Genomic DNA, 15,265 nt, shown 5'->3' with positions numbered 1-15,265 from the left:
GGGAGAGCAAGTCTGGTCAGCTCTACTGGCCTGGGAAGGTGCAAGTAAAGGTGGAACCAATCAGAGGGGCTCATTCAAGCCAGGACTCACTCACTGTTGGTGGCCTACTGCTGGGCACGATCCTAGGTGCTGAACAAAAAGGCTATTGAAAAAACAGTTCCTTCTTTCAAAACTGTGATCCCACTCTCAGAGTCTCATCTGATCCAGTCAGTGTGAGGTGGTTCTTACTCTTACCACCATTTGACAGATGAGGAAACTGAGTCACAGAGAATTAAGTATCTTATCCAATAGCTATTGCTCAGGATAAAACTAGGCCTGGAGCATGGTTCCACTGACTGGACACTGGCTCCTACACTTTGCCATCCAATTAAACTCCAATCGGTCTGTGCTTCTGGTACTCTCCATCCAAAAGCCAGGGTTATCTTCCTTGGTGCTTCAGACATGTTCAATGATCTCACTATAATAGCGTCTCTGTTGGCTCCCCACTTCAGCCGCCTGTGCATCTGACCGTAGTGGGGACGCAGACCCACAGCTGTGAGAACACCAGCTCCAGTGGACTGGTTCATTAAAGACTGCAAGAACACCTTCTTTGTTTTGTCTCCCCTGACATCTCTGTCTTGGTCTCCATCTCTGCTTCGATAATGCATCCTCATGCAGGTGCAACAATCCAACACCTGGGACATTCAGCTGTGGACAAGGCCACGCGGATGGCTCCCCCTCACCACGAGCAGGTGATGGATCACATCCACCCGGCCTTACTCTGAACCATGCTGTTGGAGGCTTGCCTGTGTCAAGACTCAGGCCTAAGACCAGAAGCCCTGTTGCTGATCCAGAGACCAGCAAACAAACTCCAAAGAGCTGCCTTTGTTATGAATTTTCGTCATTTGGCAGCGTCCCCAGGTGAACCATTAAGAGTTGAATGCTGAGGATTAAACCAGTCTGTTTTGGAGAGGAACATCTGGTTCGCTTGCGATCTTGGCGGCAGCAGTGCCAGCCCCGCTTCATTGCTGCTGCTCTGATGGCAGAGCCAGCCGGACGTGAGGACAGGAGGGCCAGGGTGAGGCTCAACCTGCTCAGTCCTCCCCGGCAACCTCACGTTTGGAGGCCTCCGCGCCCTGCCCACTCTGTGGCTACCATCTGGGATGCTTTCCCACCTCCTTGCCACCTGCAGGAATCCTGCCCTTCTTCCCTCGAGCCTCCAGCTCCCCAAAGGCTCTCCTTCCCCATCAGGACACTCCCAGTCACCCATTCTCCTCTGCTATCAGCATCTGCTCTTGCTGCGCCCATTTCGTACACAAGATGTACCTGGAGCCTCTTGCGTGTGTCCGAAGCTCACAAAGGCCATGCCAAAGTGAGGCAGGAATTAGTAGCAAAGTCCAGCTAGACCCGAGACGCCTTCCTCCCTGCCTGTGTTTTCCTTGATTAACTTGACCTGTGACTCACCTGTCAGTGGAGATGACAGGCCCGTCCCCTGTCTGCCAACCTGGGCTTGGATTTTGATCTGCATAGACTTCTTGTCACACTGTGGTGGTCATGTGGCGATGGTGGTAATCTTTTGGCCTGGGTTGGGGGATCAGCACCTCCCTCCTGCCCCAGCTCTACTAAGGCATATATTTTGCTCTCTCTCCTCCAGTTCTGGCGGTGTGGCCAGTTGGTGGAAGTGGTCATTGACGATCGCCTACCTGTCCTGAACAACGAGTACCTCTTTGTCAAACCTCGCAACAAGCGAGAGTTTTGGCCGTGCCTGCTGGAGAAGGCCTACGCCAAGTAAGGATGGGCCTGTCCCCATGCCTGGGGTCTGGATACTGGCCCTGCCCGCCGAGCCACTAGCCCTGACAGATGCTCCCCACCAGTCGGTCCTGAGACTTTTGGCAACTCTGCTCAATTCAAGCAGTGCCCCTGGGAGCCTCAGAGCCTTTGCCACCTTGTGGGACATCCTATATAAATAATCACATGTGCAAGGCTGTGTTAGACACAACCATTGGGAGGGACCCAGAGGCACACAGCGAGGGGTGGGCGGGGCAGAGCTGGACAGAAGTAGGGACTGACAGTGGTACTATTTTAGGGGCTGGTGTACAGGCCCAAATAAAATACAATATCATAGGCAAAGTCTGCTGAGAGGGCAGAGAAGAGAGACAGTAGTTCTGACTTTCTGACTCACCAGAGAGTCAGCTGACGCTGCACAGTGGAGGTGGCAGTGAGCGAGGCCTTAAAGGATGGGTGAGATTTCAGAAGAGGGAGAGGGGACATGGGGGCATGGACATCCCCAACAATGGGAATGATATGAGTAGCAACCCCAGCAGACAGTCTGGGGCCTGGTGTGGGTACCGTGAGATTGGATTTATGTGTGGGGGGCAGGGCAGGAGCTGCTTATTATCATATGGTCTAAACACCCTGTGTCAAGGACTATTTTCTGGTGTTCACAAGCTGAAGTACCTATGAACTCCTCAAGTCACGTGCTTCGCTTGCACCATTTGTGTTGATTTTATTCAACAGATGTTTATTGTGCCTTTCGTCATAGTCTAGGCACTGCACTACATGCTGGAGTAGAGATGCTCAGGCTGGCCCAGGTAGGGTATACAAGAGTTATATGTGTGTAAGAGGTTGCTAGCATCAAGAGCCACACAGGGAGGGACACGTCACAGCTAGGAATCAATACTAGGAGACAGAAGGCCAGGGGACCCCACATTTCGGGAGAAAATGAGTAGTGGAGAGTGTTCTGGAATCAAGTTCCCCAAAGATCTTCCTAACCAATGCTTCATATGATGAATGGGGAAGCCAAGACTCCGAATAGTGATGTGATGGCAGGTGCAAGTGATTAACTTGAGTCTACTGAGGTCTTTGGTCCTTTGATCAGGCGACATTATTTGGCAAGGCTGTAGACCCCACCCCGCCCAGTCTTGGGCTCTGAAGAATGGTTCCGACCCCACAGACCACTACCAGTCCCTGTCCTGCGGAAGGGCACATAGCTAGCACTCTTTTTATACATTGTTTCTTTTGAGTCAACTTGTTCCAAACTAAAGCTGTTACTCATTTCCAGTGTCAGGAAGAGCTGGACATTAACATTTGAGAATGAAGCCCAGAAAACAACCAAGGTGGTTGAAACAATCCATATGTTTTGGGAGGTTAATTCACTTCTAAGCTTCTTATGCAAATACTGCCATTATCTTTCTTGGGTGGATTCAGCACTCACCATTCCAGGGCTTCATTTTTTTTTTTTTTTTCCTTAATTGAAAGGGGGGAGCAAGGCGGTTCACTTGGAGAATTAGAGATCTCGAGAAGGAAGTGATGACTTTGACCCCATTTTGTTAACAGCTGACCTAAAGATGTCATTCAGCTTGAAAAGAAATGGGAAACTGGACTCAGAATCCACACTGAACTGCCTGAAGAAACCTAGAGCCGGAGAAAATGTTGCCACCTCCAAAGCTATTTAAAAGCTTTCCCCTCCATCCAAAGAAGGGGATTGTAGAATGTGGAAGAAATCAAATAGAGCACGTCAGAGCTAGACGGAGCCTCTGTCAGCATCAAACCCTACCTTCTCTGAAAGATGAAACCGAGGCTAGTGGAGGATGCCCAGAGTCACAGTGTTTGAGGCCTAGCGGGGATCAGATCTGTCCTCCCCAGGCACATGCCTGTCCATCATCCCTTGACACTGCCAGTCCTAGAAGAAAAGGATTGTCTTTTGCTTCTTTTTGCTTCAGTCTCTGGCCCACAAGAACAAGCATGGAGAACCCACATGTCTGAGTGGAGACGGTCCTCTTTCCCTCCCAGGGTGTAGCCCATACTGAGTGAACACTTGGATTCCAGACTTTGAAACACTGTTGCAGCTGGGGAGTCTGGAAATGAATTGGTCAAGTGAGTCAGGAGGGGAAAAAATATATATTTGCCTGTTTTTTTTTTCCCCAGAGGTCACAAAACAGGAGAGTGGGGGACAAAATCTGGTAGGCTGCCTAGCATCCTTTCTGGGATCTCTGCAACTCAGAATTACAGCCTTTCAGCATCCTTCCTGGATCCGACCTGACATCTGAATTCTTCCCTCTCTCCTATCATTGTCAGGTAGAGAGACGTTTTTCTAAAATGAGGCTGAAGCTGAGGGGTGAGAACAAGGCTCTCTCAGAATTCCTGGGTCCAGGTGACAGGCGTAGTGACAGGTGTGGCAAACGCAGCACTCTCTGTCTTTCCCTCTTCTATTTCCTGTCAGCCAAGGTGGCTGAGAAGAGCTGCCATGTCCCTGAAACACAAGCAGGATCTGTGAGCTCGTGTCTGTAAAGTGGAGAGAGAGCTCTGTCTAAACACCCAGCCACTGCTGGGACAGGAGACATAGGCATCAGGGAGACATAGCGAGAGGAGGCTGTGGACGACGCCGAGAGAGGGGCTGCTGGCCGTGGGTCGTTCCCCTTTCCTTTGGTGTCTCTGTGATGGCTGCAGAGGGTAGGGTGCTGACATCAGATGCAAGAGTCGTATGTGTGTAAGAGGTTGCTAGCATCAAGAGCCACACAGGGAGGGACACATCACAGCTAGGATTCAATACTAGGAGACAGAAGGCCAGGGGACCCCACATTTCGGGAGAAAATGAGTAGTGGAGAGTGTTCTGGAATCAAGTTCCCCAAAGATCTTCCTAGGGGAAGCCAAGACTCCGAATAGTGATGTGATGGCAAGTGCAAGTGATTAAGCTGAGTCTACTGAGGTCTTTGGTCATGTGATCAGACATTATTTGGCAAGACTGAAGACCCGGGACCATGCAGTTTTGGGCCCTAGAAAAAGGTTCCAACCCTATACACCACCACCAGTCCCTGTCCTTTTGGAGGGTGCATTGCAAGTACTGTTTTTGTACATTGTTTCTTTTGAGCCACCTTGTTCCTAACTGAAGCTGTTGCTCATTTCCAGTGTCAGGAAGAGCTGGACGTTAGCATTTGAGAATGAAGCCCAGATAACAAGACGAGGCTTGTAGACACTGAGGTCGTGGCCCTGGAGTGACGGGACAGAGCCAGCAGGGCCTTCCTGGTGTGGCTCTGGTGCGGTTCTATTTGAAGCCAGAATGGGGTGTGGCAGCAAGGGAGGCGGGTCATGCTGGTGGGCTCTGGAATAGATTCTAAAACCCTGGTCTTGGGCTTCCCCGGTAGCTCAGACAGTAAACTGTCTGCCTGCAATGCAGGAGACCTGGGTTTGATCCCTGGGTCGGGAGGATATCCTGGAGAGGGAAAGGGCAACCCACTCCAGTATTCTTGCCTGGAAAATTCCATGGATGGAGGAGCCTGGTAGGTTACAGTCCATGGGATTGCTAAGAGTCGGACACAACTGAGCAACTTCACTGGTTCACTGGTATTGGTGACCTTCTGGCACCCTCAGCACCCTCTTAATCTATGACCCAGAGCTTGAAAACATGTTGAAAATCAAGTGAGTCAGATATACTGAGACCCACCTGGGCACAATCGTGACCAAAGGGAAGCTTTGCAGTTGACTCAGCAAACATCAGAGATAAGAGTCTAATACCAAACATAACCCTAGTCAGAGAGAGGGAGATAAGATTTAGAACCAGTTTAATAACAAGTTAAGATCCATCTGTCATCTGTTTCCTGTAGAATGGCCGTTGGGTTCTGTGGGTCCTTTGCTTTCATTAATACAAGGCTTTCTCAGCATCCATGGTGTTTGTACCTGGGACAGTGTTCTGCAGAGAGCGGCTGCTTATCTGTGCTTGCTGGTGTGGGTTTATGTGAATTTTGGGGGTCTCAGGGGAAAAGAACAGCAGAGTTGGAAGTATGCTGAGAGAGGGATGTCTGAGGGGCCCCAGAACAGATCTGGGTGAAGGGTTGAGGACTGGGAGGGGTCTTATCCGAGGCCATGGGCCCCAGTAGAGGCGGCAGCAGAATGGACCCACGCCTGACCTTCATCACCAGAAAGCAAGCGAAGGCCAGGGCTTTCCCTGGGAGGGGCTTGGCCACTGCTTGCCCGTCAGGGACAGGAAAGCTGAGATCCCTGGCCAGGGCCCAAGTGACCAGGCAGTGATGGGGAACATGCCCACCAGACAGCTTTGACTATGGGAGGCAAGGTCTCCCACCCAGCCCGGCTCACCTCGTGTTGTTGTGGGTTTGCCCTGCCTGTATTTTAGGACCCCACAGTAACCTTTCCAGGTCACCCCATTGACAGGAATTTGAGTTCTCAAATCAAATATGACCTCATCCGTCCGGCCCCTGCTGCAGGCTTTCCCCGTGATCTATCAATCTTGCCTCTCCCAGGAGCACCAGTCAGTCCATCACTGGCCCCACTCCACCACACTCTTCCAGCTCCAGAGCCTCCCTGACTTGTTCTTCCTCCCCAGAGTGTCTGTCCCACTGTCCTTGTTGTCCAGTCGCTCAGTCATGTCCGACTCTTTGTGACCCCATGGACTGCAGCACGCCAGGCTTCCCTGTCCATCACCAACTCCCGGAGCTTGTTCAAACTCATGTCCATTGAGTCAGTGATGTCAGCCAACCATCTCATTCTCTGCCGCCCACTTCTCTTACCCTCAATCTTTCCCAGCATCAGGGTCTTTCTCAATGAACCAGCTCTTTGCTTCAGGTGGTCAGAATATTGGAGCTTCAATATCAGTCCTTCCAATGAATATTCAAGGTTGATTTCCTCTGGGATTGACTGGTTTGATCTCCTTGCAGCCCAAGGGACTCTCAAGAATCTTCAATACCACAATTTGAAGGCGTCAGTTCTTCAGTGCTCAGCCTTCTATATGGTCCAACTCTCACATCCGGACGTGACTACTGGATAAACCATAGCCTTACTTGGATAAAACTTAGTTCAGAGTTGTGCCCCTTCTCAGAAACTTTCCCAGAACCCCCAGTCACTTCCTCTCTGTTCCAAGTTGATCCACGCACTCTCATAATTAACAGACACCCGAGGAAGGCCAAGCAACCTGCCGTGTCCTTTGAAGGGGAGAGCATCTCGGTGGCGAGTGCTGCTGTTCAGGGGGGACAGTAGAAGCAGGGAAGCAGGGACTTGCTGTCCCGATTGTGCCCATGGGAAGCACACCTCCATGAGCCAGACCCGCTCCACATGCTGTCTGTGCTTTACTGGCAGCACCACTGCAAGAGCCTGTTCCCTGGATGAGCAGAGGGGACCTTGAGAAGCTCAGCCTCCTGCCCAAGCCTGAGACATCATGACAGGGGAGGCCAGGAGGTGGTCCAAGCAGACTGGCTCTTGAGTCGAGACTGTCTGCCTCACCAGTAGGTGATTGGGGCTGCCACAGTTGGGAGAAAATTGGGAGGAAGGCAAGATAGGGGCAGTAAGGCTGGGCTTTTCTCGGGGTGTGGGTCCCGAAGCAGAAACCCCATGGGAGGGTGGGAGAGGCACTTTGGAGCACGGGTCTGAGAGTTTAGGTGGTATGTATGGGGGATGTGTATGGAAGCCTCGTCCTCACCTGTGTTACCTTCAGTGACATCACCTCCCTGATGATTCTTGGGGTTGGGGGAGGGTTAGTTCTGAGGATGGAAAGGGAAATTCTGCATCAAGCTTCACACAAGAGTAAGGACTAAGGCTGCTTATGGTCACAGAGGGCATCAGAGTTGTTGACTGTGGTCTCTTGGAGGGCAGAGGTCTCACCTGTCTTTGAATACAAAGTACCCTGCACACAGCTAGTACTTACCACCGTTGTTAAACAGGAAACAGTGGATCCTCATTGTATTAACAGCCAGTCTTTATTAAAGGCTTTCCACGTGCCAGGCACTATGTGAAGCCCAGCCCTAGGAGGTTAAGTAACTTAGATAAGGTCAAGCAGTTAAATATCTGGGGAGATTGGGATTTGACCCTTGGCCTGTGGCCCCAGCACCTGCATTCCTAACCTCTATATAATGCTGCCACCTGTGAGACTGCCCAGGGGACCAGGAAAAAGAAGCGATAAGGGTGGCACATTGCTAGAATCTTTATCCAGGAGGACAGAAGTTGGGCGGATGGCCACAGCCAAGGGGTGGTTTGGTAAATCCTTCCCCTGGGAAATACACAGAGGTCCAGGGTGCTATCTCCCTTCCTGGAGGCACCAGAGGCACCGCTGGGGTTGATCTGCCTTCCTCTTTCTCAGGTTTCATGGGTCCTATGCCAACCTGCACTATGGCTACCTCCCCGATGCCCTGGTGGACCTCACGGGAGGGGTGGTCACCAACATCAGCCTGCACTCATCCCCGCCTGACCTGATGACGCTGGTGAAGACGGCAGCGGAGGCAGGCTCTCTGATGACCTGCGGCACCCTGGCCGGGGTGAGTGGATCAGGGATCTTGTTACACTGGTTTGAGCCTTTCCTCACCCCGGAGTGTTCAGCCACTGGCCCATTCAGTTAGTAAGGGGAATGGCCAAGTGACCACCATGGAGCACGGATGCTGTGCTTTATTGACACTGCCTCATTTAATCCTCGCAATAGCCCTCCATGAAACAGGGCGCACAGAATTCACTTACAGAAGAAGAAATGGGCTCAGGGAGGCTAGGTGAAACGCCCGGCATCACACAGCCGGTAAGCGGCTGAGCAGGGCTTCAGGTGCTGTCGTCTAATGCTGAAGCCTTTGCCCACTTCTCCCTGTGACCAGAAGCAGTGGGGTTCAGAGTGATCGGGGGAGGCCCTTTGATTCTCACTGGCTGTAAAGGCAGCACCCCAAAGGCAGCATCCCCCATTCTGAAAAGCTTGGCTGGCCCTCCAAATTATCTGATTCTGTTCCAAGGCAGCCAGTGCCCTATCCCTGCAGATCCTTCCTTCACTCTTTAACCACGTGGGCTTTGAGTCACACGCCCCTGGTCTGAAACACCACCTGAAACCAAAATGCACTTTAAATCCCAATTCCTCATGGCCTGGAGGTGGCAGGTCTTCCTGACTCCCACAAAATGCCCAGAAGATATATGTTGGGGTATGTCTCATTGATAACAAGCCATTAGAGAAAAGCAAGCAGCCCAGGTCCTCATAGGGTGGTCACCTGAGGTATGAAGTCCTGGGGCCTCAGACACCCTACAGCCTTCAAACTCCGCCGCTCTAGGAAAGAGATCCAGGAACACATGGCATTCCAGCGTGAGTCAGTGGGAGGCTTGTCATCTAGCCCCGGCTCAGCTGCTAAGTGATTGTGCTTTTCTGGGGTTTTTTTTGAAGAACACATGAGTGCTTACTGCTTGGTCTTCTTCCCTCCTTTGAAGCCCATAAGCGAGTCCGTGAGGATGGCAAATGGACTGGTGAGCCGGCATGCCTACACGGTGACTGGCGCTGAGCAGGTAAGGCTCCCTGTGGACACGGTGCCCCAGGGTTCTTGCTCCCCTAAACAGGAATCAGAATCGCATGCCAAGGTGAGCCCAGCAAAGCTGAAACGGGTACTGATCACTCTTGCCTCTGCTTTGCCCAGGCCTGTCATGGACAACCTCATTCCCTCTATTGGTCCAAAAGTTCTGGTGTCTGGTATCACCATCCATCAGGGACACCCACCCCCCAACTAGAGATCTACTCTCCTTAAATGTCCTCAGAGAGGCTGAGTGTCTAGCCAGGTTGGGGGATTAGCCCCAGAAGAAAGCAGAATAGCTACCCAATTGACTTTGGAGGAGAGTTTGTCCCGAAAGGGTTTTATTTGCTACATACCAACTTAACTATGACAAAGACTCTCCAAAATGTAGGGGCTCAAACAAGATCAAGTTCATGCCTCAGGTGAGCAGGTGATTCCAGAGCTGGTAGGTGGCTCTGCCATCTGTAACATGGGGCTTCTACCTGTGAGTCCAGGACAGCTGCCTCCAGTCTGCTCATCTCCCAGCCTGGGGAGGAGAAAGAGGCTAGGGACACTTAACACACCCATCTGGAAGGCATGTGTCAGTGCAGGCACACACCTCTCAGATCCCATGAGTCTGGACCTAATCGGGCCACCCCAAGGCCCAGGGGTATCTGGAAAACATACCTGGTAGGGCCACCATATGCCCAGCTAGAACTTTATTCCCACAAAAGAGGGGAGGGTGGCTCCTGGGGGACAGTCTTTCTCCCCAGTGCAACAACCGACTTGGGTTGGACAAAAATGCATGTCACCAGTGTGTGCAGTAACATTTATTCTGGAAAACATGACTTAAGTCCAGCCTCCTTCATTCATAAATGAGAAGCCAAGGGCTGAGGGGGGAAGATCAGGGTTGCATAGCTGCTTGCAGGGGCTGGGCTCAGACATCACGTCTCCTTAGTTCCCATCTATGCTCATCACGCAGACATGCAGGGAACGTCCTTCCTGGTCTTGTGATGATTTCCCACAAATGCTACCCCCACCATGATCCCTGTATTTCTCACAGCTCTTGAGGTCTGATAATGTTTTCTAGGGCCCAAGAGACAGAGTTACAAACCCCAGGGTCCATTTTTCACATGTATTTATGGAGCAAGGAATGCAAAGCCTCAGCTTCTATTTCTGGCTTGTTTCTCGTATCTCCCTTCCCTGTGCCAAACTGTCTCTCTTGTCCATTGACCAAAGGCCAGTTGCTTCACTGTTTTGTGTTTGGGTGAATGTTCCAATCTGCAAAACAGAGGCAATACCTTCTGTCTCCTGCCCCCCTGCCTACCTCCCTAAGGAAATCAGGACCAAAATGCTTCCTCTGCACAGCACCTGGAGGATAGTAGGCACCTAATAGATGCTCTTGGATCAATGGATGTGGGCACTTGCCTGCGTGAATCAATGCATTTGTTCTTGGCCTGTGAAAATGACATCATGGATCCTCCATCATAGAATGTATGTGAGGAGCTCAAATATTTCTCAGAAGCAAGGAAGAGGCCCTGACAAACCCAGGCCACAGAAGATCCCAGTCCCAACGGCTCCGATGCACTTCATCTGGAACTGGCCACGCCCTTCTCTGAATTCTCAGTGGAGACAGACAGTACTGTTATCACATCTGACCACGGATGGATGCTCTGCTCCCCCAAAGCTCCCCATCCCAGATATGGACAAGTCTAGGCTAGGGAGAGCAAATTGGCTTTCTCGTGTGCCAGCCTTGATGCTGGCACTGCTGCCTAGATAACTGTGTCGACAAGACTTTGGCTCTGCTTCCATACTTGGAAAAGAGAGCTGTGATCAATGAGTGACATCTCTGCTGGGCCTGGAAGGAAAGAGCCGTGGTACCTGTGTGATGTGCCGGCCATTCCTGGCAAGGCCCTTAAATACATTGAGATAGCCTCTGTTTCTCCTCTGAACACCGAGGAGAAGGCACTTTGTGTATCAAGAGGTCCAGATGGCTGTGGAATGTGAGTCCTGCCGAGGCTGGGCCTGGGGATAGCAGTGACAGAGTAGCCAAGTAAACTTCTAGGGCAAGCTCAGGGAGGCAAACTGGGGAGTCCAAGTGTGGGTTTAGCTGGGGTTTGGGCTCCTGATGCTGCTGCTCATGGCCCTGATGTTTTTCCCCCACAGCACATGCTTTGAGTGGTTCTTACAATGCATTGAGCAGTCTGAATAGGACATTCTCCTGTGACAGTAGGTGATGAAGACCGTGTGTCCTGCATGGTCCATTCCCGCCATTCCTGCTGTTCTGTGGCTACTAACACTTCCCAACATGTGCTCTCAGCAGTGCCAGCCTGGTGAGATACTCTGCGAAGGCAGTATTTGGATGTTAGCATTTAAAGGCTCTGAGAAGGCCTGTATTAACAACATAAGTGCAGCTTGGTTTTAATGTACCGTTAGCCATGAAACAATTTTCTCTAGGAGTCACTATTAACCACCTATGGAACTCACATTCAAGAGGATACTTTCAAGGAATTATTATCCAGGAGAGATGACCTGGATCACCTCTTCCCAGTGGCTCCCTTTCTGAGAGATCTGACCAGGGTCAGGGTACAGTCAGTAGCCAGGAGAGTAATGCAAGAAAGCTCGCCCATTCTCAGATGCAGCCGTGACCTTGGCCTTGAAGGTGACCCATGAACCACTTGGCCAAGGCCCATGTGATAACAGAGCCCTGTCAGAAAGAAGAAACACAGTCAGACAAGGACCCAAGAACTTGATTAAAGATTCTTCCTCTAGAAAGAGGGGCTTACAACTCTGACCACAAGTGCTAAGATTAAACCAGCCCATAAATGCAACATGCTTTTTAATCTGCTCATCCTCCCTCTGGGCGGGACACAGACAGGAAGATAAATGAAATTGGCATTTTTTACTATGCACCTAGCTGGGTCGGTGACTTCCCGGGGCAAGGGGATGTGTGTTTCTCTGCACGCGTCATTTAGCGCTGCCTCAGCCCCTTCCAGTCACTGGCTGCTCTTCTCCTGTGCCTGCCTGAGCCCCTGACTGTCCCTTAGGCACTGAGGGTGGCTTATTAAGCTTTTTGGACCACCAGAAGATTGTTTCTCACATCCCTGTTCCATGGGCTCCATCATATGCTGGCGGTTAGTAATATACCATGTACAAACCCTGGGGCCCCAGGGGATGGGGCATAGAAGGGCAACCCCCATCTCATGTGGCATTAAAAGTCAGAGTACCTTCCCCTGCAGTGTCAGCCAGACAGAAGTGGACAGAAAAGAACTGTACCCAAGCTCGGTTCATGTGACCTTCTCTGACCCCATTGCTCTCTCATGTATGTGTGTTAGTTGCTCAGTCGTGTCCGACTCTGCAGCCCTGTAGACTGTAGCCCACCAGGCTCCTCTGTCCATGGAATTCTCCAGGCAAAAATTCTGGAATGGGTTGCCATACTCTTCTCCAGGGGGTCTTCCCCACTCAGGGATTGAACTCGGGCCTCCTGCCTTGCAGGCAGATTCTTTACCATCTGAGCCACGAGGGAAGCCCCTGGCTCCTTCATGGCACCACCCTTTCGGTAATCACATGCTCGCCCAGGGTTTCCATGCAAGGTCAAAGTCTCAGCCACATCCCAGAATGAGCTGGGCCCTGGAGCAGCTGTATCCTTTCTCCACTCCCAATTTCAAAATTAAGAGCCTGGGCTTTGGAGACTGACCGTGGTGAGGATCAGAATTCCTCCTGTGCCACTCACTGTGGCCTTGGGAAAGTTGCTTAACTTCTCCGATGCTCCTTCTCCACTTCTGCAAGACAGGGGTTACATGAACATTTACCTGGGAGGATTGAAGGCTACAGCACACATCACACGCTCAGTCAGGCCTGGCTCTGGGCCTGCCTCCACACATGTTTCTTTCCCACATGGGAATATTCCACTCAGGACTTTCTCCTCTGACCTGGAATCAGTGAACAAATCCTCCCCTTCTTCACCCCTCTGTCTCTTCCGACAGCATTAACACCGATCAATATCACGGCTGCAATTCAATCATGCTTTAATTCCTCTTCCCAGGCAGAGGCCTCCTGGATCCAGGAACTTAGGTTCAAAGGGTTGTGATTGTTTTAACTTTGCAACAAACAGTCCTGCCCTCTGGCCTCAGTGGTTTGCTGACCTCGGTATCTAGGAGGGATAATGATGTGACCCCTTCCACCTCTACCACCCCCCCCACCCCCCCCACCCCCACCCCCAGGAAGGAAGGAAATTTCAGAGTACTCAGGAGATGCCCCACAGAGACAGGCTGCCAGAGCCAGGTGCAGCCCCCACTCTGCCCCCCGCCCCAACTGCAGGCTGGGGGAGGGCTCAATTCCCAGGCAGTCCTCTTCCTGCTCAGATCAGCCTCCTCTATTGGCCTTGCTCAGGACAGTGCTGTGGAGACCCCAGCACAGCTCCCAAGGGGCTGCCAGCCAGGAAGCAGCTATTTCTGTGGAATAGAGATGCCAGCTGCAACAAGATGTGGAGGAGGCTAGGGACCCATAAAGATCTCCCCTCTGCAGCCGTGGCAGCAGCATCCTCAGTGTTTGTCTGCCAGGCAGTCTCAGCTGGTGCAGGCTTTAGGATGCAGTCTTATGGAATGAGGAAGCCGCACCTGCCTTCAAGGTGCTGCGCAGAAAAAAAAAGGACCATTTGCTTCTCGATCTCATTCCAGCTCCACACGGGCAGAAGCATTGATTTTTTTTTCCTTTCCATTTTTTCTTCTGGCTGCAGCCAAATGAGGTCAGAAGTTAAATTAGTCCTTGGAAGTGAAAAGCAGCTGCATTCATATCCTTTCTGCCAACTTTTGCTGGAGAACACTGACAGTTTACCGTTTCTGTTCTTTGCAGATTGAGTACAGGAGGAGCTGGGAGTATCTTATCCGCCTGTGGAACCCCTGGGGCAAGACTGAATGGAGAGGGCGCTGGAGCGACTGGTATGGCTTCTGGAAACCTCTCTCTCTCTCCTTCATGGACACCTGGTGTTCAGAGAGCACCCTGGCCCACGAGGGCAGCAGGTGGAGCTCCCTGCGAGCCTATCCAGCTCACACCTGTGTGGCACTGTCCATCCATCACACGCTCCCATGATGCCACTTACCAGGCATCATGTAGACACCTACTGTGTACTCTGTACTAAGTACACTGCGGGATGGGAGCTGTGGGACAAGAGACAGTGTCTGTCTTCCAGTGGGTACGCCAGAGCAGTGAACTCATACACTGCCTAGAAAAAGTAAAAAATTAGAAGGGGTGGGGCAGGGCAGACGCTGGGTTCTACTTGGCAGACAGAGATGGAGAGCAGGAACCTCAGCCCATAAAAGGATCCCATGGGATTCAGGTCCTGATGGTGCTATGTCATCAGGATGGAAGCAATGGCACCCCACTCCAGTACTCTTGCCTGGAATATCCTCCCATGGACGGAGGAGCCTGGTAGGCTGCAGTCCATGGGGTTGCTAAGAGTCGGATACGACTGAGCGACTTCACTTTCACTTTTCATTTTCATGCGTTGGAGAAGAAAATGGCAACCCACTCCAGTGTCCTTGCCTGGAGAATCCCAGGGGCGGGGGAGCCTGGTGGGCTCCCGTCTATGGGGTCGCACAGAGTCGGACACGACTGAAGTGACTTGGCAGCAGCAGAGGGGGATTGGCAAACTGAGGCACAGATCTGGCTGATTTTTTGACTTGGTCCACCTGTGTTGTCTCTCCTGCCCTATCAGTCCAGACGCACCTTGCTGGTGGTGGGAGTGACGGGGGGAAGTGGGTCTTAGTTGTGGCTGTGTTCCAGGCAGCTGCTCGCTGGCCCAGCTGACCAGTGGGCCCCCTCCTGTGTGGTCTGTGGTTCCTGGGGAGCTGGGCTGGCCTTTCCCAGCTGCCAGGAGGACTGACTCCTGGTCCCCACCCCTTTGCTAAGAATGACACGGCAGTCCTGAGCAGGGATGGAGGGCCAGCCACGACAGACGGGCTCCTCTCGGCTCCTCTCCTCCAGTGAGGCCCAGCCCATCCACAGGCCACTGAGGACCTGTGTTAGGTCCATGGACAGAGTCCAGAGGC

General features: G+C 51.9%; 1 protein-coding gene across 1 annotated transcript in view; it reads left to right on the top strand.

The window, feature by feature from the left end:
• CAPN13 (calpain 13) overlaps nucleotides 1-15,265 on the top strand; it is a 55,169-nt gene that overhangs the window by 14,302 nt on the left and 25,602 nt on the right. Inside the window, exons 4-7 of the mRNA XM_068981028.1 lie at nucleotides 1,634-1,767; nucleotides 8,066-8,240; nucleotides 9,160-9,234; nucleotides 14,070-14,155. Of these exons, the coding sequence (XP_068837129.1) occupies nucleotides 1,634-1,767; nucleotides 8,066-8,240; nucleotides 9,160-9,234; nucleotides 14,070-14,155 (470 nt within the window). The remainder of the gene's footprint in view (nucleotides 1-1,633; nucleotides 1,768-8,065; nucleotides 8,241-9,159; nucleotides 9,235-14,069; nucleotides 14,156-15,265) is intronic.

The sequence above is a fragment of the Capricornis sumatraensis genome, chromosome 1 (assembly GCF_032405125.1).
Source record: "Capricornis sumatraensis isolate serow.1 chromosome 1, serow.2, whole genome shotgun sequence".
Classification (NCBI taxonomy): domain Eukaryota; kingdom Metazoa; phylum Chordata; class Mammalia; order Artiodactyla; family Bovidae; genus Capricornis; species Capricornis sumatraensis.
The sequence above is the reverse complement of the archived record's forward strand: the minus strand, read 5'-3'. Positions and strand labels throughout refer to the sequence as shown.